General features: G+C 41.0%; 1 protein-coding gene across 3 annotated transcripts in view; it reads right to left on the reverse strand.

Annotated features, from left to right (window-relative positions):
• Nucleotides 1–26,897, reverse strand: part of LOC120728643 (protein sidekick-1-like) — a 282,587-nt gene that overhangs the window by 16,064 nt on the left and 239,626 nt on the right. For all 3 annotated transcript variants that reach the window (XM_040023681.1, XM_040023682.1, XM_040023680.1), the window contains 9 exons: nucleotides 26,003–26,243; nucleotides 25,580–25,695; nucleotides 22,843–23,029; nucleotides 20,163–20,261; nucleotides 16,390–16,584; nucleotides 7,545–7,746; nucleotides 3,416–3,519; nucleotides 3,192–3,262; nucleotides 655–790 (listed from right to left, as the gene is read on the reverse strand). In XM_040023681.1, the coding sequence (XP_039879615.1) occupies nucleotides 655–790; nucleotides 3,192–3,262; nucleotides 3,416–3,519; nucleotides 7,545–7,746; nucleotides 16,390–16,584; nucleotides 20,163–20,261; nucleotides 22,843–23,029; nucleotides 25,580–25,695; nucleotides 26,003–26,243 (1,351 nt within the window). The remainder of the gene's footprint in view (nucleotides 1–654; nucleotides 791–3,191; nucleotides 3,263–3,415; nucleotides 3,520–7,544; nucleotides 7,747–16,389; nucleotides 16,585–20,162; nucleotides 20,262–22,842; nucleotides 23,030–25,579; nucleotides 25,696–26,002; nucleotides 26,244–26,897) is intronic.

Genomic DNA, 26,897 nt, shown 5'->3' on the forward strand with positions numbered 1-26,897 from the left:
GAAGCAATCAGCTCCACATTTAAGAGCCTTTTAAAAGGTTTGAGTTAAAAACTGAGTTAACTGGAAACATTAAGCCAAATCTGACAAATACATTTTCAACACATGGACCTAACATTAGCTTAATTAGCTTGCTATTAGCCATATCTAATAGGACTTCCAGTCAAGGCTGTTTGTAAAAGCCATAGCTGTTAGTCAGAAAACTGTTTTTGTTACTTCCTAGTACCCTCATTGTTAAAACACATACCACATCCACAGTTTGACTTGTACTGCATACCAAATCATCCCCTTCCTGTCTCCATCTCCGCAGCAAAAGGTAAACATGCCATTATCATCACGGTAGCATCGTCGTATCAAAAGCTGCAAACGGAGGCTGCTAGTTCGGTAGTTTGGGTTGAGATGCTGAAGTTGGACAGCAGAGTGTTATAGAACATTGTGGGTGTGTATAAAAGGATGGCAATGTTGGCATCCTTGCTGGATAAATTTAAATAGCATTCAGAATGTAGTTTTAATGCAATACTGGTTCTCCTAACCAGCAGAGAAAAAAAATTTAACCCACGGCGAGGCGTCCTCCAGCAACAGCCTGATAACAGACAGTCTGATGACCGGGGGGGGGGGTAAAGAGCAGTTGTTTCCTTTAGTAGCAGAAGTACTCACTTGTAATGAGGGCACTTGTGTTGTTTTTGGTTGTCTGGACTTCTGCTTCTGTGAGAGTGGAAGCGTTTGCCGGGAGCTCTCTATAATAGAGCCGGTATCCAGTCAAAACTCCATTAACGCTGTCATCGCTGGGACGCTGGAAACATACAGACACACACACAAGCACGTGTTAAAACAAACAAACAACAAAAACAATGCTGCTTTCTCAAAAAGAGATTTCTAAGCTTCTGAGAACTTTCTGTGTGTGTGCTTATTTTCATTTCCTTTGTGTAGTATAGCAACAGTCAGGACGCTGACAGGCTGGCAGAGCAGTATTTTATCAGCATGTCCACTTTAAGGGGCTGCTGGATTGGTCTGGCTGTAACTTGCACAGAGAAAGTGATGCTTCAGTAGGTTTGGCACTCTTGTAAAGGATGATGAAATTGCTGGTGACTTTGTTTTTTCATTGCCTCCTTCTGCTTTGACGTAAAGCCACAAGGATGAGAGAAGACATTTCCAAGTAGAAGAGGAAGAAAGACAAGGAGTGAAGTAGCCAGGCTCTATTTACCATCTTCCCCTCTTTTTTTGCCTGTGTTGTTGAATGTTACTGATAGCTGAGGGATTCTTCTGCCCTATAACATCTCTCCTGCTGGTATATACTCATTAAGAGATAAACATTTCCCCCCATCTCAGGACTGTGTGTCCATCTTAGTGCCTGCTTTGCCCTCCTGCCATTTTTCCAATCTTTCTTTTCTCCTCTCTGACCTCTCCTGCTTCAATATATACAGTGGGGCAAAAAAGTATTTAGTCAGCCACCGATTGTGCAAGTTCCCCCACTTAAAAGGATGACAGAGGTCAGTAATTTGCACCAGAGGTACACTTCAACTGTGAGAGACAGAATGTGAAAAAAAAATCCATGAATCCACATGGTAGGATTTGTAAAGAATTTATTCGCAAATCAGGGTGGAAAATAAGTATTTGGTCACCTCAAACAAGGAAAATCTCTGGCTCTCACAGACCTGTAACGTCTTCTGTAAGAAGCTTTTCTGTCCCCCACTCGTTACCTGTATGAATGGCACCTGTTTGAACTCATCATCTGTATAAAAGACACCTGTCCACAGCCTCAAACAGTCAGACTCCAAACTCCGCCATGGCCAAGACCAAAGAGCTTTCGAAGGACACCAGGAAAAGTATTGTAGACCTGCACCAGACTGGGAAGAGTGAATCTACAATAGGCAAGCAGCTTGGTGTGAAAAAATCAACTGTGGGAGCAATCATCAGAAAATGGAAGACATACAAGACCACTGATAATCTCCCTCGATCTGGGGCTCCACGCAAGATCTCATCCCGTGGGGTCAAAATGATCATGAGAACGGTGAGCAAAGATCCCAGAACCACACGGGGGGACCTGGTGAATGACCTGCAGAGAGCTGGGACCAAAGTAACAAAGGTCACCATCAGTAACACACTACAACGGCAGGGAATCAAATCCCGCAGTGCCAGACGTGTTCCGCTGCTGAAGCCAGTGCATGTCCAGGCCCGTCTGAAGTTTGCCAGAGAGCACATGGACGATACAGCAGAGGATTGGGAGAATGTCATGTGGTCAGATGAAACCAAAGTAGAACTTTTTGGTATAAACTCAACTCGTCGTGTTTGGAGGAAGAAGAATACTGAGTTGCATCCCAAGAACACCATACCCACTGTGAAGCATGGGGGTGGAAACATCATGCTATGGGGCTGTTTTTCTGCCAAGGGGACAGGATGACTGATCCGTGTTAAGGACAGAATGAATGGGGCCATGTATCGTGAGATTTTGAGCCAAAACCTCCTTCCATCAGTGAGAACTTTGAAGATGAAACAAGGCTGGGTCTTCCAACATGACAATGATCCAAAACACACCGCCCGGGCAACAAAGGAGTGGCTCCGTAAGAAGCATTTGAAAGTCCTGGAGTGGCCTAGCCAGTCTCCAGACCTCAACCCCATAGAAAATCTGTGGCGGGAGTTGAAAGTCCGTGTTGCTCGGCGACAGCCCCAAAACATCACTGCTCTCGAGAAGATCTGCATGGAGGAATGGGTCAAAATACCAGCTACTGTGTGTGCAAACCTGGTACAGACCTATAGTAAACGTTTGACCTCTGTTATTGCCAACAAAGGTTATGTTACAAAGTATTGAGTTGTATTTTTGTTATTGACCAAATACTTATTTTCCACCCTGATTTACGAATAAATTCTTTACAAATCCTACCATGTGGATTCATGGATTTTTTTTTCACATTCTGTCTCTCACAGTTGAAGTGTACCTCTGGTGCAAATTACTGACCTCTGTCATCATTTTAGGTGGGGGAACTTGCACAATCGGTGGCTGACTAAATACTTTTTTGCCCCACTGTAACAATAATTACACCCAAGAAATAAAACACATGCAGTACAAATTAACACAGAGGCTGTAAGGGGTTTTATTCTCAAAATAAGTAAATAACGTGCACCCGAACCATATGTTTTGTTGTGCGGCTCTGTGTTTATCAGGGATTGTTGGTGTGTCAGAAGTCTGAACTTACCTTCCAGTGCACCAGCACTGAGGTAGTAGTTGTCGGCTTCACTGAGAGAATCACTGGAGGCTCATTAGGCACTGGAAAGAAAACACAGAGAGAGCGTGGAGAAGAAAAAGAAAAGTCAGACACACTACCCATCCCCTTACATCATATAATGTTTTCAAATCCACATAATGCACCGTCTTCCCACTTCTTTTCTCCCATACAGTGTCAGCATCCCAGTTTCTCACCATCCTGCAAAGTGGTGGCAGCCTCCGTCTCTCTGCTGGGGACGCTGTCTCCTACGTCATTGGTGGCAACCATACGAAACTTGTAAGAAGTGAAGGGCTTCAGCCTTTAAATCCAAGTACACACATATAAGAATTATTTTAAAAAATGTATTTTGACCAGTTCTAGCAGGAAAAGCAAGCGATACGAGACTCAACGTCTTTTCAAAGAGATGAGGTACCGGTAATGCAAATCTCATTGCATTTCTCCAATCCCAATTCCAATAAAGCTGGGATGCCGTGTAAAAAGTAATCTGTAATTTAAAAAAAAAAAAAGTTTTTAAAATTTGGTGGCAGCAACAAAAAAGTTGGTACACGGCCATGTTTACCACTGTGTAGCGTCTCCTCTTCATTTGACAACAGTCTGTAAATGTCTGGGAAGTGAGGAGACCAGCTGCTGGACATTTGGGAGACGAATGTTGTTGCATCCTTGTCTGATACAGGATTCTAGCTGCTCAGCAGTCCTGAGTCTTTTTGTGTTTTTCGTGCCAGGATGCTCCAAATGTTTGCAGTTGGTTAAAGGGCTTGAGTGCAGGCAGGCATGTTTAGCATCGTCTTGCAGAAACATGCATGGCTATCCCTAGAAAAGATCTCTGGATATCTAGATATACCTTTCACTTTTCCAGACGTGCAAGTTGACAATTCCAAAGGAACTAAGGTACTTCCATATGATTTATTGCTCAGGACATCAGCCCCATGTTTACAAAATTTCTTTCAAATTTAAATTCATCCGGCCACAGAACAGTCTTCCACGTTTTCTCAGTAATTTTAGATGAAAGTCTTTAGCCCAGACAGACAGCAGCATTTCTGGATCATGTTCACGTATAGTTTCTTATTTGTATGATAGAGCTTTAATTTGCAATTGTGAATGACAATTCATTGTGAACTGTGTTCACAGACAATGATTTCTGGAAGTGTTCCCGAGCCCATGCAGTGATTTCCATGATAGCATCATTCCCATTTTTAATGCAGTGCTGCCTGAGGCCCTGAAGATCACAGGCATCCAGTAGTGATTTTCTGCCTTGTCCCTTGCACACAGATTTCTGTGTTTCAGTTTTCTGATTAACCTCTGCCCATCTTTCTCATTTCGGAGAAACTCCACCTCTCTAAAATGCTCAGTTTTATACCCAATTATGTTACTGACCTGTTGCCAGTCAACCTAATTAGCTACAAAATGTTCCTCCAACTGTTTCTTTATAATTACTTACTTTTCTAGCCTTTTGTTGCCCCATGCCAACTTTTAAAATGTGTTGCTGTCATAAAATGAGATTTTTCAGAAAATTGTAAAATGTCTCTGTTTAAACATCCAATATGATTTCAATGTTCTTCCGTACCACACAAATAAAATATGGATTTATGAGATTTTAGAAGCAATAGCTGCATTCTGTTTTTTATTTACATCTGACACAGTTACCTAACAGGTTTTTTTATATAAAACCACAGCAATGTACTCATTATTTTGCAGAAAAAACAGTTTTATAAAAACTCCTACAAAAAGCCTCTTGTGTAAAACTGTAAATAGACAACTGGACATGTCGGTACAAAGCTGAATGTGACATATCTCCGCGAGGAGCCTCCTCAGGAGGAGCCCTGCCTTATGTGCATTGATCAAATGTGGCCAGTGATAACTTCTGACATGTCTCGGTGGATGCACCGACTCTTAATCCAACTCTCATGCTTTTCTGTTTACTTGAAAGATGTACCATTGCTGAGCACTGTGCCTCAATAACTCCCCTTAGCAATAGGCTCGTGCTTTAATCTCTTATTGCTTTTTGTGACAGTGGCGAGGATGCTGCTGCTGATGGCAGGAAAGCTGGCCAGAGTACCAGCAGCTCTCCTGCTGAGAAGTGGCTCACTGGGAAATAAAGAAAAATATGAGAAGACTTGTAAAATGTGACTCCTTTCGGTGTCTGTTCGGGTACAAATGCTCTGCGATATTGTAATTTAATAGAATGCTAATTTGAAAGGCAGAGATGAATAACAATTGTCAAATTTTCCTCTGCACAGAAAGACAAAATGGAAAACAAATAAGATAAGTGGAAGGCAGAAGTGTTCTTGGCTTTTCAATATAATAACTAACTAAAAGTAATTCCACTACTCCCCACATGTCTACCTGCAAGGGTTTTCCCTCAACACAGGAGATTACACAGGGCCAGTCTGAAATTCAGCAGGTGACAGGAAAACTGCTCCAGTCTCTTGTTGTATAATTATGAGCCTGGGCCCAATGATGGACAACTAAAGGCCCCGTGGGGCTGTGATTATCATTGGAATAGAACATCAAAGGCACCAGGCTTAAACAGGGTGGGCTAACAGCACTGGGAGGACGTTAAGGACAATGTGTGAAAGTGTGTGTGTTTACTGTATATGTGTGTCTGCACATCAGCCTGGGGACTTCGATGTTTTGGTTCCCAAGATGTCTTGGTGGAAAACAACAATTAAGGATAGATAAGAAGTGAGTGTGAGCGTGAGCATGTGGAGATGTAAGCTAATTCTTCCATCCGGCGCTCTAATGAGAGCGTTCAGTGATAGAATGAGCTCGAAAACAACAACAGCAGCGACCGCCATCATGGCAGATAGACTCTCCCTGAGGCAGGTTGAAAAAGACTGACGCAGACACATGGAGCGAATGCTCTTCAGCATCTCAAATAGCCCTGTGATAGCTCGTGAAGGAGCACACAAAAACAGCCACGAAGCAGGCACGAACACACACACACACACAGATACCACACGCTGGTAAGGCACCATCATAGTCCTGCTACTCAGACCATCAGGAAGTTGGAGTAGCAATCCGGTCTGACTGCTCTCACCCGCTGCCATCACGAGGGAGTAGAGAACAGAGGGACTGAGAGAGGGGAATGTAAAAGGAAGACATGCAATAAGACTGAAGCCCTCTTGTACAGGATGAGTAGAAGAAAAAATACAAGCCTGATGGTTTTTGAAAGCATTGGCTGTTGATGGATGGAGGGAGAGGAGAGGAGGTGGTGGTGACAGCAAGAGGGATGAAAAATTGTAAAGGAACAGAAGGGACAAAAAGCGCACGCAAACATGAAAGCTCGGAGGCAGAGCGAGTAAGAGATGAAAAAATAGAGGTATTAAGAAAAAGACAGAGAGCAGCTCCTGCTGCGCCTGTGTGATTAGGTGACTGAGATCCTCCCCGTTTATGCAGTAATTATGATTACTCTGCTCTCCCTGGTGTTTTTGTTTGGTGGCGTGTGTGTATGTTTATTCTCCACCAACCTTTTCTGTACTTCAGCTTCTAAACAAATAAAACTTTCCAGTCTCTATTATAATTCTCTGTTGTTTGCTTTAAATTCACAGCGTCTTCTTCTCTCTGTCCACTCCTCTCCCCCGAGGATGCATAAACATAAGATTTCTACAGATTGCTTTAATTAATTCAAGTTCAGCGTGTCATGCTAAAAACAATTTTGAATTTGGGGATCTCTAAGGAAAAAAAAACTAACAAACAAAAGAGAGCCATCTATATTTTTATTTCCATTTTCTCTAAGCCTGAGATAATCTTACTCACTCTTACTGATACTGCTGCTTTACTTTCAGTCTGACTGAAATAGCCCATGAAGGCATATTTTACTGGCTTATTAGATATATTCATTTTAATCCTTTTTCACACGTTACCCTGCTGTTTGTCCACCTCAGCCTGCTGGTACTGCAGTGTGCCACTCTCCTTATTGCTGGGTGGCTGTGAAAAATGACTCGACGGCACCTGTGACTATTCTGTTGTGACACATGGGTTTTGGTATCCCTCCAAAAAAAGAAGCTGTCTTAAACATGTCATTCCTGTCTTTGAGATCAATGTAATATTCAGCCACCAGCGTGATATTTTTTGTCGCCGCAGACTGTCACTTTCTCCGGATCAGTGACAAACACTGCAACTTGGCCAGTAGCCAGTCATGCTGACATTTGCAGTTGTGAGAGACTGTTAGAAAAATCACTTTTTCTTTTGAGTTTTTGGTTTGAAAAGTGTAATAAAAAAATAAAATATTGCACTTTAAACTGTCTATATATGAAGTGCCACAAATTCAAAGGGTGACATATCAACCACTGCAGCTGTGCGTATGTGCATGTGTGCGTGTACCTGTCAACAGTCCAGGAGGTCACGTTATGCAGGATGTCAGCTGTGTGGGTTTTCCAGTCGCCGTTGGGCAGCTCCTTGATTTGCAGAGTAAAGTACCTCAGCGGCGAGGAGGCTGAGCCACCGGTCACCCAATGGATGCGGAGTTGGCGAGATTCAACCTCATCTTGAGGAACGGACAACTTCCTGGGTGGGAGGGGACGCTCTGTAGACACGGATAGGAGGTTTGAAGAGGCGAGATAATAACATGAGAGAGTAGGTGGAACAAGTGATGTGACAAAGATAAGAACAGTGGAACTGATGAGGAGGCAGGCGCATGAAAAAAACAAAGATCCATGTGCAAAGGCTTCGAATATTTCCACAGCAGCAAGTCCAACGCTTTCTTACGCCAGAACTCAGCTGGAGGGATGAACACAATTTCTCCAAAAGAAAGAAGAGAGAGCACTTAAGAGCTCTGAAAACCACAGTCAGGATCCACATCTTAAAAGCAGTCAGTGTGGCCGTGACATAAGTACACACACACGCACACAAGAAGCCAGAGAAGTCAGAGAAATCGGGTTATGTAGGGCATCAGAAAATGTGATAAAAATAAAGAGTTGCCTGTCTTCTTCTTTTACAACCATGCCCTCAACTATTGTAACTGCAGAGAGTACTGTAAACATGTGCAAAGCTTTAATATCAATATGTTTTTGTTTGGGGTTTTTTAAATATGCTTAATAGTGAAAAGATATTAAGACCTCTAAAGGATACTTTGAGTTGAAATTTGGTCACACCTTGAAGGGAGTTATTTTTGAATAAAGTAAACCTGAGCACAAGTAAAGATCTTTTCTTTCATCTGCTCTGCTAAGACATGGATTTTGTCTTTGTCATGCTCATCTTTACAGTCACCATGAAATCAGTTTTCTGGGCAGACATCTAGCTGCAGGGAAATGTGGTTTCTTTGATCTTTTACCTTGATTACAGGGAACTAGTCTCTTGTATAAATGATGTTTAAGAAATAAGCCTGCTGCACACGGCAGGTCACTCAGACGCCTGGATATTTGCAGGACAAATGGAGATAAAAATGGACAATCTGCTGCAAATACTTCTGTTGCACAAGGCACGGGCAGCCCATTTATGTAACATGTGCATCAGCGTGAAAAAGTGCTGCCATGCAAACACGTGTTTAAATGAAACAAGACAACTAACTACTGCGGCATCAAAGAAACCATTTCTCAACAGATTGCTTGTGTGTGTGCGCGTGCGTGCGTGTTTATCTGTGTCTTAGCTATTCAATTACAGGATGAAAGATGGCTCTGGGAGTCAGTGTCTTTGTACAACTGTGTTCACCGTACCTGTGCGATTAGCAGTACCTGTGCAGTCACACAAACAACAACACACGGCTGGGGGCAAAACTGTCTAATTTCAGGGGCTTCGGGTTATCGATTAAGTCTGGAAATAAAAGCATTATCGATTCTCTCTGAAGTTTAATTAATCTGCACTTATTTTCTCAAAACGCACACACAACCGCACACCCAGGCAGGCTCGGCTTCCTTCATTCATCCTTATCAAAAGTAATTTGATAATTTGATTTGATCTGTTTGTCTCCTTCTTCCCGCACTCCCCCTGCTCTTCGCTCCCTTCAAAATGTGACTATTCTCTGCCCTCTTTTGTCTTTCTGATACCATCTGTGTCTCCCTGTCTGTTCCCCTTTTGTTCTGCTCCACAGTTAAGATCATGTTCTGATAATAAACTCATAATTGCGAGAACAAGTGCGGCCCTTTCAGCACTTGCATATTATTTCTACACGAGGGAAGGAGAGGAAACACTGGGTTTTTAGTAGAGGAAAGAGGAAAGATGAAGCAGCTGAAGGTAGCTGAATATGGTATGTTCTCTGTTACCTTCTCAGCTCTCACGCTTTTGGGTACAAACATCAGCAACGATACATATTTCCAAAACGGTTTCTCCCTAAGGCATGCATCCACACACACGTTCACGTGCTCACCCAAAAAGCCAATTTTCTCTTTCTAGGGATTAAGTTGGTCTCTTAAATATCATCAGAAAGAAATCTCTATTAGGATATTCTGTCTATCTCACAGCAAGAATGGGGCATTATGCTACTGAAGTGGAACAGAGAACCACTGAACTCTATTCTCAAGAAATCCTGATAATGACGCTGCGGATGTTACTATATCTGATCCAATTAAAATGCACCACACAAACTGATGGCTGCGAACAGAGTATCTGACAAAATGATTCCAGGTTTCCACAAAAATTCACTTAACTGTCATATTTTAATGCTTCTGTAGCATTTCACTGCTTACTCAGTGCTGCTATGCTGACAGAGGAAACAGCAGAGACAGAGAGAGAGAGAGAGATCAAGGATGACATATACCAAAGTCAGTGAGCTACGTCGCAACCAAAGCTATTCATGCGTTAGCCCACAGAGACACCAGAACCATTGCAACTTGATTTTTGTAGTGAAATATCACTTACTGTATTTCACTCCGGGAGAAAGCTCGTATTAGCTCTGGAGTGCTCGATCTTCAACACCATCTGCCACATCTTTCCTTCTCCATTTTCTTAATTACTGTACTGTGCAAAAGTCTCAAGCCCCCTCTCAGTTCTTTATACGTTGCTTGGAAAAAGCAAAATAGATGCAGTGATCTAATGAAGAACTGAGTTTGTGCAGTTTCAATGAGCTTGAAATTAAATATTTGGTATGAGCACCTTTATTCTTCAACACAAGTCTGAACTCTCCAAGACAAGCTTTCTTGTCATTTCTTTAAGTAGTCTTCAGGAATAGTTCTCCAGGCTTCTTGGAGGACATTCAAAGCTCTTCTTTGGATGTTTGGCTGCCGTTTATTCTTTTCTCTGTCATGATGATCTCACACTGCATCAATAATGTTGAGGTCTGTGCTCTGGACCACAACTTCTGTTGTGTCTTTTTGTGTCATACTGAAAAATGAAGGCAGTCAGATGCTTTCCGGACTGCATTACTTGGTGGATCAAAATCTGATGATACTTTTGTGTTGATAATTTCATAAATTTTGACAAGATCTTCAATACAACAGGCTGAAAACAGCCACAAACTATAATGCGCAAGCAGGAGGTTAAGCAAAAGGTACAACAGCGAATGTCTCCAGTCAAAACACATAAAACACGGTGGAGGCAATCGCTGTTGTACCTCTCTCTTAATCTCCTGCTTGCGCATCCATGAAGACCTGAATCAGAAATTTAAATTTCCCTGTTTCCCCTCCTTCAGAATAGCTTCTTGACCTCCACCTGTCCACTGACACTATTTTTGATGACGCTTCAGTGAACAGTATATCTATTAACTGAGGACCGGTATGCATACGAAGGCTTTGCTTGATTTTTTCTGATTTCCTAAGGACGTGACTGTCAGATACTGTTCATCTGATGTAGACACTTTTTAGGCCTGCCACCTCTTCTATTGTTGTCCACTTTTTCAGTTATCTCCAGTTTGCACACCAAATGTGCAAGGTTTTTGAGTCTTTGTGAATCAACTTGTTGGTATGAAAATACAATTTTATGTTTGTCAATGTTAGGATGCCTGGGTCGTTGACCCAGGGTTTTTTGAGTTCATTATATTATTTATAATTTCTAGTCTTTGGGTTTTTGTTAGAGTCATGTCTTATGGTTTGTCTCTGTGTAATCCTTAGTTGCTGTCTCCCCTGTCCGCTATATCCCCGTGTCCAGTCAGTGTCTGTGTCTGCCCTGGTCCCAAGTCTCTGTTCCCTCTGTTGTAGTGCCTGCATGTGAGTCTGTGTCTTTGTTCAGTCTGTGTTGTGTTTCCTGTTTTACTTTGAAGGTCTCTGTCTTACCTCAGTGTGTTCAGTTTACGCTTCCTTGTCTCGTCAGTTCTGATTTGCCCCAGCTGTGTTTCCCTCCTGTTGTCCATTCCCTGATTGCTCCCTCTATGTATTTAAGCCCTGTGTTTCAGTTTGTCATTGTCGTGATCTACTGTTTATTTTGCTGTGTGTTTTGTCTGCTTGCCTGAGTTTATGTTTAAAGTCTCAGTTCTGGTATCTTTTTAGTTCAGCATTAAAGCTGTTTTTTGAAGTTTACTTTGTGCCTCCTGAGTGTCTGCACTTTTGGGTCCACGATTCCTGTCTGCACACAGCCTACACATAACAGTCAAAGTGATTTATGTTTGGCTTTTTTGGTAGAATCAGCTAAAGGAAATGGAACAAATTACATATTTTAAGACAGCCTGCTGGTAACAAAGTCCTCAAAGACATAATTCAAAATGGGTTCTTTGCTAGGTCGTCTGTTCTTTGTAGGCACAACACTGGTTCATCCCTTGAGTTGGGCTCCCTTTTTTTATCCTTGAATGATTTACAGGTCAGTGTGGTGGCTTAACAAACAAAATAACATTGCTTTGGAAATGGTCAGGTATAAGGACTAGTGTGAAAACGAGCAAGAAAGAGGCCAATGTCCAAAGAAAAACTTTGAACTTGGGTAACTGTTGCATAAACCCACTTTAGAAAATTACAACAAAATCTGACTCATTGAAAAAAAATTATTAGTGAACGAGGGGTTGCTCAAAAGTCTTACACAGTACTGAAACTAATAACAATACCCAGTCACAAATCCAAGCGATATCCAAGTGTTTTTACAAACCAATGTTTTAATCTTTAAAGATTTAAATTCATGGATAAGTGAGAAAATAGATGTCTAAGAAAAATGGAAGGTACTAATGTTCAACATATTGAGTTAATGCAGGGTAGTGTTTACAGTTGAATTCAAAGAATTGATTTAAAGGTTTACTGGTGACGAGGATTCCCACCACTTGGCTTGATGTACTGTATACTTGTGATGGGGCTGCATTTATTTTAGATTTATTGATGCTTATTCTTCAAATGAGTGAAGCAAAGTTCTTACCTTAAAGGTACTGACAAAAAACCTAAGCTAATCTTAAGTTACATTAGTCAGATGTTTAGTCATTGCATTATTTCAATTCAATTCAATTCAATTTCTTTATTGTCCCACAAGGGGAAATTAGTTTAGCAGCAGGAGGATAAAAATAAACAGAACAATACTATAAAATATTAATAACAATAATAATGATAGAAAATTCAAGGACAATTATTTGCCATTAAGGAGACAAGACGCAGTAGGGATAAAAGAGACCTGGAGTCTTTTAGTCCTCCTCGGAGGTACTCTAAAACGGCGGCCGGAAGGCAACAACTCAAACTCACTGTGAAGTGGATGGTTCACACAATTAATAATAGAATGAGCCTTTCTAAGCACATTTCTATTGTAAATGGCCAAAAGTTCATCTTGCCAGTGCCCTGAAATTTTGCTAGCAGTTTTTACCAGAAGTCCCAACCGATTCTTATTCTTCACCGTCAGGTTACCAAACCAGGCAGCAATACAAAAAGACATCACAGATTCGATAAAACTTCTATAAAACAAGGACAACATCTCAGATGAGACATTAAAAGATCTCATTTTCCTTAAAAAGAACAGTCTTTGTTGAACTTTTTTAGTAGTGGCATCAGCATGAGATTCAAAACACAGTTTATGGTCAAGTACCACAACTAGATATTTATAACTCTCAACGATCCCAACATCGGCAGTTTTAATGATAGTGGGTGATGAGCTATAAGAGGACTTCCTAAAATCTATAATCATGTCTTTAGTTTTTGACACGTTAAGTGAGAGGAAGGACTCATCACACCAATTCACAAAATCATCTACAACCTGTCCATGGCCTGACTCGTCCCCCACTAGAAGACTGACGATCACTGTGTCGTCAGCAAACTTCAGGATGTGTCTGTTTGTGAAATTGCTGCGACACTCATTCGTGTACAGAATGAACAGAAGGGGAGAGAGGCAGCAACCCTGGGGTGATCCAGTAGAGGAGGAGAGCACATCAGAAAATACATGATTCACCCTCACGCATTGTGACCTATTGATCAGAAAGTCTGTCACCCAGCCGACCAGACTAGTGTCAAGTTTGAAATTATCACAGTATCATTTATTTTGAAAATATATTTTAAATTATGTTGAAGAAATGTTGTGTTTTATGAATTTTTGATTCATTCAGTTTATAGAAAATCTACTTTGTGGTGATATATATAATTATTGTGATGTGACCTACACCGGGATGTGACATTTTGGTCATATAACACAGCCCTAGTTTATATTATTGGTTCAGCTGTTTCCTTCCTTCCTAACGCTGATATAACACAGAGCCATCCATTCATTTCCACCCTCTGCAAGCTTCAGTGTGAAGTCTCTCAAAACTCCGTCACGGAGTGCAACATCGAGTACAAGTACCACCTTATTACCTAGTCCACGTGCAAATACATACCTACCACACTAGGCAGATTTTACTCATTGACGGTTAACATAAAACATACTGGATTCTTTGGCAGCTGCAGCGTGAATGAGATGAAGACATGAAAGTGACAGAGTGAAGCAGCAACATGACGAGCATCACGGCACTCGAATAAGAGGAAGACAAGAACTTTATATTTGCTTCTAAATTGAAGGAAATAAAACTGCTCTTTACTTCTGTAAAAGTCAAATCACTTCAAAAGTGTGTTTTTTTTCTGGCCGTCAGTGACCAGATCATTGTGGGAAGATATATCTCTTCTGTTTCAGTGTTTTAAAGACAAAACAGTGGGGGAGACCGAGTCCTTGCTAAAACTCATACATCTCACCACAGGCACCGGCTGTCATACTCAGCGATTGACTGTGTTTCAATTTTACAATTCTTGTTGTTGTAGCAGCTTATGCTCTGTGATGAGGCCACTGGCTGCTAAAATTAGATAAAACTCTGAAAGGGAAATTAGCAGCTTTTTTTTTCATCTCTTAAAGTCAAAATTACCATAAGTGCAAAGTGCTGGTAAAAACTCTTGATCAATAGTAATTACTTTGGGTGAGGATGTAAGATTTATGGCGTTTGGTTCTGACTTTCTGGCCCTCCTTTCGCTCTCCTTTAGAAAAACGACTTCGAGCCTCATTTTCATTCTCACCTACTAAGTGTACAGTTTCCATCCGCCCACAGCTGAGCACGGTGCTGTGGATGAGAAATATCCCAGCGTTGCAATCGACAGTTGGTGAGAAAGGCTAATAATCCTGTCTCACCCAACAAGCCAGTTAATTTTGGCGTGTTCAGAGAAAGGTATAAACAGACGGAGTGCCACAAATTTCTTCGGATAATCTACAATTCTGAAAAAGTAACACTTCCCTTTTTAAGTGACAACAGTTACAGTCAGGCCCAGAGGTAATGTTATGAACTCTTGATTTTCATTATACCTCTACAGGAGGGCTAATACCTGGTGGCTTCAATGCCTACATTTACTGACAAGTCCAGGGGAGTTTCTAAATGTCATTTCTTTTTGTTCTATGTCACACACCCTGAAAAGGTCATGCTTTTTATTTTGTGCTAATATTTAGTGGCCGGTAACAATGAATTCGCCATGTCCAACCACAAACTGCTTAGGGCCAAACTTTCTGCTTTCTTTTCTTGTGTCTGAACTCCCTTTCTGAGGAGCAAACATGAACTGCAATGAATTACACCTTTAATAGCAAGTGATGCTGCAGAGATCACAAAATATGAAAATTCCACACTGCTCCTGCATAACGATTACTGTAAGAAATCTGACAACATAATTATACTGGTAAAATCATTATGGTTGTCCTGTATAATAGAGCTTTCTCACAGCAAACATTTAGAAAATTGCAGTTAAAATTAATAACATTAATCAAGCTGCTCGTGCTTACAACTTTTCCCTGTTTATTCTGGTTTATTTAAGACATTTTATTCCCTTATGCATCACTACAGGTCAATATGAACTGTATTAGAGATTATTACTTTGCTGTGCTATGAATTCCAAATTAGATGCATGATGTATGTATGGAGAGTCTGCAAGACAGAAGCTATTTTAACCGAAAAGCTTACACCCCTTTACTCTTGCCGAAACTCTCCATATATTACTTCACAGAGGAATGATTTTGCAAAGAAGCAAAATGAACAAAGTTGTTATACGGCTCCATTAGTTCTTCTTCAGAATCAGATCACACTGTTCGTGGTGCCAGAGAACACCGAGTGGAGATCTTCACAGCTTACTGTAATTTCGACTTCGTTCTCAAGCTCCAAGCCGCACCATCGGTGACCCCATCAGTCGCATAGTGTTTGCTCGAACATAGCAAAAGATGTGTCCCTGTAGGTCCTTTTCATGCGGTCATTTTGACTCAGCATAAAGAAAAGCAGAGGCACTCGGGAGCTAATAGCATTCATGATGACTCTGTTCCATTAAAGAGTAAGCCCATCAGTGAGCCTGTCTGCCAAGCCCTGAAACTGTCACACACGGGGAATGGTGCCATCATTAAAGAGTATCCTAAGACCAACCTCAACAGCTCTGGATAAAAGTTTCAAACCAGCTGCACCAGCCTTCCTGCTGGGTGCAGCTGGTTTAAGTGTTAAATCACCGAGGGTCAGAAGAGACCAGATTTTCGATGGGTTGTTAAGTTTCTCCGTGTTTTTTTTCACACAAACTCAGCTCTTCCATTCTTACCGAGCAGAAGCAGTTTTGTAAGGTGTCATGGAGACAGATCAGCTATCATTACTGATATTGATGGCACCTGTAGCTGCTCTGACATCTCGCAGTATTTGGACTAAAAGAGGCCTGTCGGAAGTCTGCTTTAAAGTCATGAACTACATTTCTGGGAGCAGTGTCAGACACAGGTCATTAAGTCCACAGTGGAGACGGACAGTTTTTGTGCGTCTGCAAGTGATATATGTGAGCCAGCAGGTTGGGCTCCTGCTATATTTTAAACAGGAGTGGTTAAAATTAGAGCAGTCAGATCCTGAATATGCGTGAGTGTCCTTTACCTCTGCGTTCAGTGGTAACAACCACAGCTTCCTGTCCTGCACCCCAGCCCACGGCAGTGCGAGCAATGAGTCGGAAAACGTAGCTCTGCTCAGAGGAAAGTCCTGTGACAGTGAACTGCCGAGCATTGGACCCCACCTCCACTGTAGTCCAGCGCAGAGGGTCCCTGCTGTCGAGGCGGTAGGAGATCTGGTAGCCTAGTGAGGGGCAGAAGGAAAGACAGAAGGAGGAGGAAGCTATTTGAAATCTGTGTGAAATTCTTGCGTGTGATTGTGTTCACAGAGCCCACAGGAATCAAAGAGAGCACAATATGAGGCGAAACCCCCCCTGCAAACATAGCTGCACAAAGCCATATCACGCAGCTTCATTTCCACAATAAAACATACAAACAAATATGTTTTTCTTCAGGTCATGAAACTACATTTGAACTCTGTTGGGATTTGATATGTGCAGCTTCGTCCTTCATACTTACTATTTTCCAAAGACAAAGCCAGGATTTCAGAGCAGAACTCCAGTACACACTCACACATGCTCACGTTCCCCTACTCTCACAGTGTATAAACATATAACCTCTCTGTGTGTACCCTTGGCTGTGACCCATGGTGTACACGGCTCCAGTCTGTTTCTCTGTCTTATGTGCAGTAGGCCATGTAATAACACTAACATCCTTCAACACATGCACGCACGCTCAAACCACTGATCCCTGTCCAAGCTTTCCACAGGCCACTGGCCACTCACAAAGGCTCTTATTATGAAGATTGTATTGTACAGCAAATACACACTAGAAACACACAAGTGTGTGGATGTGATTAGTTCACAGTAAGACTGTCAGGATAATAATCTGCTCAGAGGCACCTAATCTGGTTGTGCGGGTGATAATCTCATCAGATAGTCTGATTATATGTTAATGTGAATGCTGCATGTGGGAGATTACTGGATAACAGCTAGATCACAAATCCTCCTGCATCGAAACAATTGGGTCATAGTACAGCATTATGTTCTGTACCATCATTAAGCCATTGCTGCTGTCACATACTGGAGGCTAAATCTCTGTTACATTAAGTGATTGCATCACGTTAGAGAAAGCCCTTAGTCCTTTTTTCCATAAGATATAAAATGTACGATGCACTATATTTCATTATGGTTTGCATGAGCAGACTAGCAGACTGTGCATCTAATGTATACCAATTTTTTTTTTCTTTGCCTTTAGGGTTTTGAAAAGACTGGAGAGACAGACACCGATGGTATAACACAAGCAGACTGTTTTGAAGAGCCACAAATGGAGAAAATGTCACCAGAAGGACACCAGTAAGAGCTGAGAGAGGTTAATTTGATTTAGAAATGCTAAAGGGGATACATGCATATTAAACAAATAAATGATCAGTATGAAGTGAATGATTGACCTTTTGTCTGTAATAGAGTGAAGTGATTGCGTGCAGATTGTTTCTGAATTCGCGTCACTCCAGAATGAGTGTAATGTATATTCCACTGGCTTTTTTTATTTTGTGACTTCACACTCATTTTAGAAAGGGTGATCAACAGTCGACACAGAGATAAAGGTGTCTATCAAGTCCATGCTGGAAGTGTCCAGATGACTAGTGTTCAGATATTATTGTTCCCTATGTTATTTCTGTCAGAGCATCAAACGGCCTTCTGAACAGTTTTTTTTATCCATCTCTGACCAATTACACATCTGATTCATTTTGCAAAGGCTACCAAAAGAAGGAAATACAATTGTTAGCATTTACAAGAGAAAATCACTTGATAAAAAGACTATAAAGGACTATGATGCTCTATGGTCCTTGTTGGGGAAACATCACAACACATAGTTGTTTACATTATCGTAAGATATGTGGTCTATGATGTCCGGTTCCACCTCAGCCAGGGGTTAAGCGACTGGATCACAATGCATCACGGTAGACATTCACACTTTGGTTCAGTGTTGTTCACTGACTGACCAAAAGATCAAGACATGTTTAAACACGGTCAGCGTCTCACTTCTCATCTCATAAACTTTCGTACACCATAGTATTTTAAGCATAGTAGAGATATACAGATTGTTTTCCTTTAGGACCCCTTGAGGGTCTTAAATAAAAAAAAATATTTTTCAGCTTCCTAGTTTTTTTTTTAAATTTTATTTAGCTTGGATCTATGACTGAAAGCTGAACAAAGAGAGTACCTAATGAGTTAAAATGAGGGTTTTGCAGACCGTCTCAGTTAATCTGTTGTTTAGAGCTGCATTCATACTTCTTTACATTATGTTTCATGACCCTTAAAGAAGTGCTAAATGGCAAAATTATGGATGCATTAATTAAAGTTAGAGGGAATATTGATGCCTTGATTTGCTTTACTAATTAACTTCTGCATTTTTATTGCTACTGTTCTAATTTGTGATATTCTCTTAATGTTTTCTTTCTCATGCAAAGAAAATAATCATCCATCCATCGCTGATTAAATTGCCACACTAATAAAGAGCTGGTAAAGCTTTTGCTTTTGCAGTTATGTGTTTAAAGGATCATTTCACACTAACTAATCTACAAGCCAGCACAGTTAATATAAGAGATTTTTAAAATTCAGACTGAATTTGGGCAGCAGGTAGTGATGCAATACATGCAATGATGAGCATTTTAGAGGAAATCTTTAAATGTGTGCCTTTGTAAACTTTACAAAGAGACACACTGAAATGCAAACCAATGGGAGAATACTTTTTAGTATGCATTTTAGTACTCAGCATGTAAGTATTTGCAGTACAATTTGCACACATTTGAGTAAAATGTGTCCTCTATTTTATTACTTCAATGTGTATGTGTGGCTGTATTATATTCATAGAAGGGTGAAAGAACAAAAATGCCTCACTGCACTGTGCCAAATTAGATTGTGCACCTTCTGTAGTCTTGTTTCTCCTCTGTCCACCTTCTGTGTCAGTCCCCCATGGGTGGAGAACCCAAGGAGAAATGAGGGAGTCATGAGGACTAAAGAAACCAGTACTCTACAGACCTTTGTATCTGCATAAACACACACAACACATGCTCAGCAAGGACGCAGTAGGGCTGTATGTTTGTGTGTGTGTCTGTGTGATCGAGAGAGTGAGATTTGCCCTCCCACTCATCCTTCTGCTACAGAGTGGTGTCGCACTAAATGTCCTCCCGCTAACAATACAGTCACACATCACTCAAACTGTCCTGTTCAACTCGCTCTCCCACTGAGAGGACAAATACCACTCCTCACCCAGTTACTGCGTACACACACACACACACACACACACACACACACACACACACACACACACACACACACACACACACACACACCTGTCCCTCCTATCACCTCTATACATCTACTGTCTGCTGTCTCTCCCCTTCTGTTCTCTCTCTTTCCAGCTCAGCAGCTCACACATTTCTCTCACCTCTCCTCCTCTCCTGGAGTATTTTTCCGATTCACACCGCACGGTGATAATGCATGAATCTGCACATTTATTTATAAATATATATAGATGGTCATATTTATTAGGAAAGGTGCCTTAAGCACCTACAGCTGTCTTTTTTCAGGTACAGACACATATACAGAGACAGCGGGAATCTTTTCCATTTTACAGTTTGTACTTGTCACAGTAGATGTGTGTGTGTGTGTGTGTGTGTGTGTGTGTGTGTGTGTGTGCGCGCGTGTGTGGCTGAAACTGCAAAATCATTTGCTACAAGCATGAAAAATGGATTATGATTTAAATTTTGCTTTCAAATATCTGCTCACTTGTATATGTGGGCGTTTGTTTTTATACCTAATATGATGCCGTTGGGGGATGCAGGTGGCTGCCAAACCACCCTAACGGATGACAATCGAACTTCTGGAAACACCATCCTGACAGGGGGTCCTGGGACTGGAGAGAAAAATAGAGAAAGGAGTTGGCAGCAGAATTAAAAGATATTAATACACAATTTAAGAGAAAAGCAGCAGCGGCAAGAAAAAGAGGCTCAAAAGAAGTGCTTCAGTTCGGTAATGAGAAAAAGAGTATCTCAGCATCTGGCTCTTATACTGTAATATGTTAGCATTATAGCACACAGATGTACGTGCATATGCTCTCCACATATACACGCCAAAACACACACAGACACACACAAATATATACATTGAGTGAGTTTCTTACACATCTTTAAGAGGTACTTGTAAAAGACACAAAACAGAAAATGTAATTTCTTTCAGCCTCACTCGGGCTGTCGTTGTTCCTGATAAAAGCACATGTTCCACACCAGCAAATACATGTCAACGTATGTCTGTGTGTGTGTGTGCTTGTGGGTACAGTAGGTGTATGCGTAGGTTCATTATACATCGCCGGGAATTGACTTCCTCATTCTTGTTTCATCCTGAAATGAGAAAAACTTTTCAAACGTGACACCGTTTGATAGAGGAGAGCGAGTGTGTCTATGAGGGTTTCAGTCTGTGTGTGTGTGTGTGAGCAGATGGGAGTTTCTGTGCGTATGTGTGAGTGCCCAAGTGTACTTCATGATTCAGAAAAGAACAGGCCAGGTTACTGCCATCCTGAAAAGTCTGCCGTGGTTACCAGGTTGATGCAGAGGCGTGGAACACATGAACACAAATACCCACGGCTGGGTGATTAATGAAATCATTGATTATGTTCTTTCATGCTTCTCTAAAACGCCTTACTCGCTGTTTAGTTCAGCTGCAGCAAAGATGACACAAAGAGGGCCTTTTGTAATCAATCAATCTGTATGTAGGAGGTAAAAGTTATAACAAAGTATCTGTAGATGAATCTGCAGAAGAATCAGAATGATCTCCTTTGTCTCACGATCACAGCAACTCTTTTATAATGCTCACTTCTCCTTTCTTTCCATGTAGATCCCTTGAAGGCCTGCGTTTGTATTTGCCACTTTCTCTTCCCACACACCTCACATGATGGCAACAGATGACTTTATGACCTTGTAAATTCATAGCTCGGGGTTTAAGGCAAATTCAGACTTGCCTAAACCCCAAACAAATAAATCTGTGCCCCCTACCAACTTATTTATTTATTTAATAAACAAACAACTTTCAAAGTTTAATAAATCTTTGTTTTGTTTTTCTAAAGTCAGCGACAAATCATGTTGAATATTCACCAAATATTGAAGAAAACAGCTTTAATTATGATTTTTGCCAGATTCAAACAGCCCAAACTATCCACATACTACAGCTACAGAGGCAGGTGCACCTTCTTTTTTTTATGCAGTTGGTGTGCCACAGGGATGCATATTAGGACTACTGCTCTTCTTCATACAGCTAGGTCAATAAGTATTTGGACAATGACACTATTTTTGAAATTCTGCATGCAACACTTTCTTTCAAGACTTTGGTGTCCCTGAGTTGGCCAGAGCATCTCTTTTTAAGATTTTACCAGATTCTAAATTTGGTAGATTTATTTTGTTTTTTCAGCCTAATGATGGCTTCCCTCGCTTCTCTACTCAATCAACATCTGATTTGGATTTCATACTGAGAGCTCCACTGAGCTTCTACCAAAGGTAAATTCAACAATTAGAATTAACTCCACTCCACTCCACAAAACAGCAGTAAACAGTTCCTAAACTGTTACAATACTTTTGTTAAATCCCTTGAGTTGAAAGTGATAGTCTGAACTTCAAATTCCATGTTGATTTTTTGTTTCCTACTCCACTATGGTACTGTACAAAGTCAAACGTTAAAAAAAAATACATTTTGTGTGCTCTTACGGACAGTGCTGCAGTCTGCCTTTGATGTTGCTCAGTCTTGTTCAACTCCTCTTAAGCTGTGTTAAACACAGAAAAATCCAGAGTTGCCGGCTAATCTTCCTAACGTCATAACTATTAAAAGGGCTGAAACTAAAGTGTTCAGAACACATATGTATTTAGGCAATATTACAGATCATATCTTATCATATAAAATTCACACTGATAGGTCCATCTAACAAGTACAAATCTCTCTCCCTCCAGGTGTGGAAACCCTTGACTTCTGCTACTTTTACTGGACGGGGATCGAATGAATGCACCTGATCAGCATCTAGAAAAAGTATACTACTCTCTTTGAAGGTTTATGGATGGATGAATTTGTATGACCACAGACTTCATAATGGCAGATTTTTCCTCTTATCTGTGTATATTGCAGACAGAACTGGTTACAATGCAGGAAGTCAATTTTAAATGACTGAGAAAACAGTGCTCTTGGTCAAGGGGACTTCCTTTGAAGTTGCAGTGACATTCGCTTTAAACTGAACCTTTTTGTTCCTGATGCATATATATATGGTGATCTGGGTCTTATTTGCACTTGCTTGTGCTGTGTGTCAGTTATATGCATGTGATTACTTGTGATTGTCTGTAAGTGATAAATCCCACTTGGACACATCACTCTTGAATTAGTACTTACAAGATAGAAGATATGAAAACATATATTAAAAAGCTGGTGATTAGACAGGGTAAGAGAAAACTGGGTCCTACCATCTTCTTTGGTTCTTAGCAGTATGCGGTTGCTGGGTGGGCCGTCACCCATACGTGTGTATGCCAGCACCTGCAGCACATACACTGTGTATTTTTGGAGGGCCCCGAGGAGCAGCGACACACTCCCCTCTCCTTCTGCCACCTGAACACTGGGGGGACCTTCTGAGTCTTTCTTGCTGTATAAAACCTGCACAAAGCGACCAAAACAAATATATCTCACATAAAAAAGAAAAAAAAAACATACACAGAAATGAACAAACACATCTAGCAGTCTGTTTCAATTTTGTTCAGTGTCTGTAGCCTAAACACTCCTATCTTAGATGTACATCAGGCTACTGCAATAATTATCTGAATAAAAATAACAATAATATCCTAATTTTTTTTTTATATACAGCACAGAATGCAACACAGTTTAAAGAAATTAAGTAATAAATTCCAAAATATAATCAGTTAAGGCTACAAATCAGCAGAACATAAAAAAGCAAATTAAAACAACAAACAAAACAACAACCGATGTGCATCTCCGTGTAGGGTCACAGGGAGGCAAAGCTTTGTTTCCAGTGTTTAAATGTGCAGGATAAAGCACCATTATGCTTAATCAGTGTTCACGTCTCAGTCTATTGCAGGTGATTCTTTACTTAGGTGAATTTGGACATCTGATATATTTGAGTTTTTATAGTCTGTGATCAAAAGGTTTTTACACTACCTGGTTTGCACTGAGCAAACATCCTGGAGATTATTTTAAGGACCCCAAATCTGTATTTTCTAAGTTATTAAGGTGACACAATATTAGTGTTCCATCCATTATCTGCTTTGCAGCACATAACTGGGTCAAAAACACATAAAGTTATTCTCGGTTCTAAAAAAAATATTTGTTTTTCACACAGGCATACAAAGTGTATTTGTTTTTCAGCTGCTGGTTTAGTGTGCTTGCAAGTATTTCTAACACTAGAGTGGTGTGCGTGGAACTGACTCACAATACAGTGCCAGTGCTAATCATAGCCAAGTCAACGATGGAGCGCGTGAGCCTGAGCGACGATGTGACTCAGCGATGTGTTTTTGACAGCCACGGAGGACAACGGCACAGAAAAACAGGCTTCATCACCTCAAACAACAAAAACCGATCCTAAAATTAAAATGACATTAGTGCCAGCCACTAAGAAAACAAAATGGTGCACGCTGTATTTTTACAGTTTCCGATTTTAAAAAAATATGTCAGGAGCTGCTCGCTCTTGTTTTTGTTCTTCGTTTTTCGCCTTTTCTTTTTTTTAATATTCATGAGCGTGAACATCAATACCGCACACTTAAAACCATTTGAAGGAAAATGTCACCTTAAACCCAAGTGTCTAAAAACAGAAATAGTCTTAAGGAGTGCACAGCAGGAAGCAGCAACAACTATTCAGCATCTACTAGCACATGGAAGGTGTTAAAAAGCTGCTGCTGGCAGTCACTTCCCATCTATTAACATGTTAGGCATGCAGCTCAGTGTGATCCTTAGGAGGGCACAAGAAAACACACAGATGTGGAGTGTGATGTGCTTTGGGCATGGTGGATGACCTGGATTCCACACAGCGTTTTTCCTTTTTTTAATAGATGGCACCGGTTTATATCAGACAGTCACAGCCTATTTTCCTTTGCAGATTTATGTATTTATAACACAACCATGTCCATGGGTTTGAGGATAAATTCTCCCCCTTTCAAATCTTTGTTCTGCTGTCTTGTGTTTGGGTGGAGATTAAGAGGTGAACTCACAGCTGCTTCTATATTAGCACAAATATTTTTCTTTATTTTATTTTTTCTTTTGATGAATGTTTGAGAGGCAACTTAAAAATGCAGACAATTGCTGTGTGTTTTCCTTTTTATTTAAAAGCCAAAGCAAGTGGAGTACATACATCACTCCAGGGTGAGCTTTGGAGTCCAAAAAAACCCTACCCCGAAAAACAGGTGCACCCACACAGGTGTGACTGCCAGTGCCAAAAGTGATGAGAAAATGAGTGCACCCTGCACTTCACTATCAACACTGTTCTTCCAGCTCTTTCTCTGAAACCTGCAGCTTATGTCAAGTATGTCTTCGATGGGGCTCACAATGAGACAGACATGTCTGCTTTTTTTTTGGGAAATATGAGAAAGGGTAAAGCTTTAATTTGGCAGATGTGGATAGACTGCAGGCTATGTATCTTTAGTGGGTGGAAAGGCTGGACTTGAATACTCATGCAGAGTCTGTAAAGCACAGTCAATCCACGAATATGCACACAAACATCCCATTTTCTTGCCTACACTGCATTTTATGTACTAAATTACAAATAAAGTAATTGCAAAACCAGCAGCCTTTGTGGATTATTGTTCATTTTTGTGAATGAATAATCCAGCTATTGTTTCTACTACAACATCACACAAACTGCTGTTTTATGAAAGCGTATTAATCACTAAAGCCTCTCTCACATGCGTGCGTGTGATTACACGCAAATGGCCCCCAAACACACTTACTGCAGCAGGGTGCTTTTAAAAGCATTCAAGTAGAAAGAACAAACTGGAGCAATTACAGGATGTTGCATCATGTTTAGCTTATATCAGATTGTAAGTTATATATATACTGTATATATATGTGTGTGTGTGTGTGTGTGTGTGTGTGTGTGTGTGTGTGTGTGTGTGTGTGTGTGTGATTGCTGCAGGAAGTGATAATGGACTAAAGAGGTCAAGTAGGGATGCCAGGATACGACTTGCAGGTTTTATTCACCTTATATCCCAGAATGACTCCATTCTTCTGTGACTGAGGGAGAGCAGACCACATGAGCAGGATCTTGCTGGAACTCACTGCCTCGGCAGTCACATTCACTGGAGATCCAGATGGAACTAGCGAGCACACAGAGAAACACACACACACACCGCTCAGTGCTACTTCACTCTCTGAACCAATCTTCGATTTTATCTCAATCATCTCCTCCTCCCTCTCCCCATCAATCTTAATCTCGCTGAAACAGAGGGAGAGTGTAGAGGGCACAGAGAGGTGGCAGGATGAGAAGAGACACGGGGAGGTAATGGGAGCACTTTATTCCTCATCCATCTGCCTTCTTATACCCAACAAATACAATATCTTACAGAGATCTCTGCTGGACACTTGCAAAGATGAAAGATGGATCAATGAGGTCTATGTTCATACCAGATTCTGTGGTCTGTGCTGCGACAGTTTGACTCCACGGTCCTGGTCCTATAGAGTTGAGGGCTTGTATCTGAACCTGGTACTGGGTAAAGGGATTTAGACCTTCTAATGTGGCCTCACTGGTGCCCCCAGTACCCTTCACATCCTCATTCCTGTTCTCCCCCTGACCGTCTGTCTTGGACACCCGCAGACGGTAGCCCACAGTCTCTGGACTGCTGTTGTACTCAGATTCTGAAAGAGGCTGGAAGGAAACAAACAGTGAGAGGAAGAGAGGCGCAGATTAGAGAGAAATACTTGTATTTATTGTTCCTGTCATGTTGCCAAGGTCATGTTGCATTCCTCCATACTTGTGCATGGAAGTACACACGAATGCAAGAAATCAGTATAAGACTCACATCACATGTAGGAAGCTGTTTTCACAACATTCTCCCAAGCAAATCTTTTATTTATTTTTTTCATCTGATTTTGCTTTTTGTTCCCATATTGACTCAAAAAATGCAGGTGAGCATGCCACAGCCCTGAACTGTAGAAGCATCACAATAATTTGTGCAACAATTTGTGAAGTGAGCATCAATCTACTTGAGGGCAGTTAATTAATTTCGGCAGGAATTAACTGACGGGATAGAGACTAAAAAAATAACGGTTAACATGCTGATACAACAAAAAAGGAAATGTGAGAAAGTTTTCAAAGGACTCTGCAGTGCTAGAAAAAAACGTACGTCCTTACCGCACAGGAATTCAGACAATAAGTATTGCATTTGATCATCAGCAAGTGTGAGCACCTCTATAAAGAGAGGTGGTTTGGCAGTTTGCTTGGCTGGAGTATTCAGGTGTTCATAACATACTACTAAATAAAAAAACAATGGCTACATCTCATGACAGTACAAATAGAAAA

Source organism: Simochromis diagramma, unplaced genomic scaffold, assembly GCF_900408965.1.
Source record: "Simochromis diagramma unplaced genomic scaffold, fSimDia1.1 OVJJ01000302.1, whole genome shotgun sequence".
In the NCBI taxonomy this organism is placed as follows: domain Eukaryota; kingdom Metazoa; phylum Chordata; class Actinopteri; order Cichliformes; family Cichlidae; genus Simochromis; species Simochromis diagramma.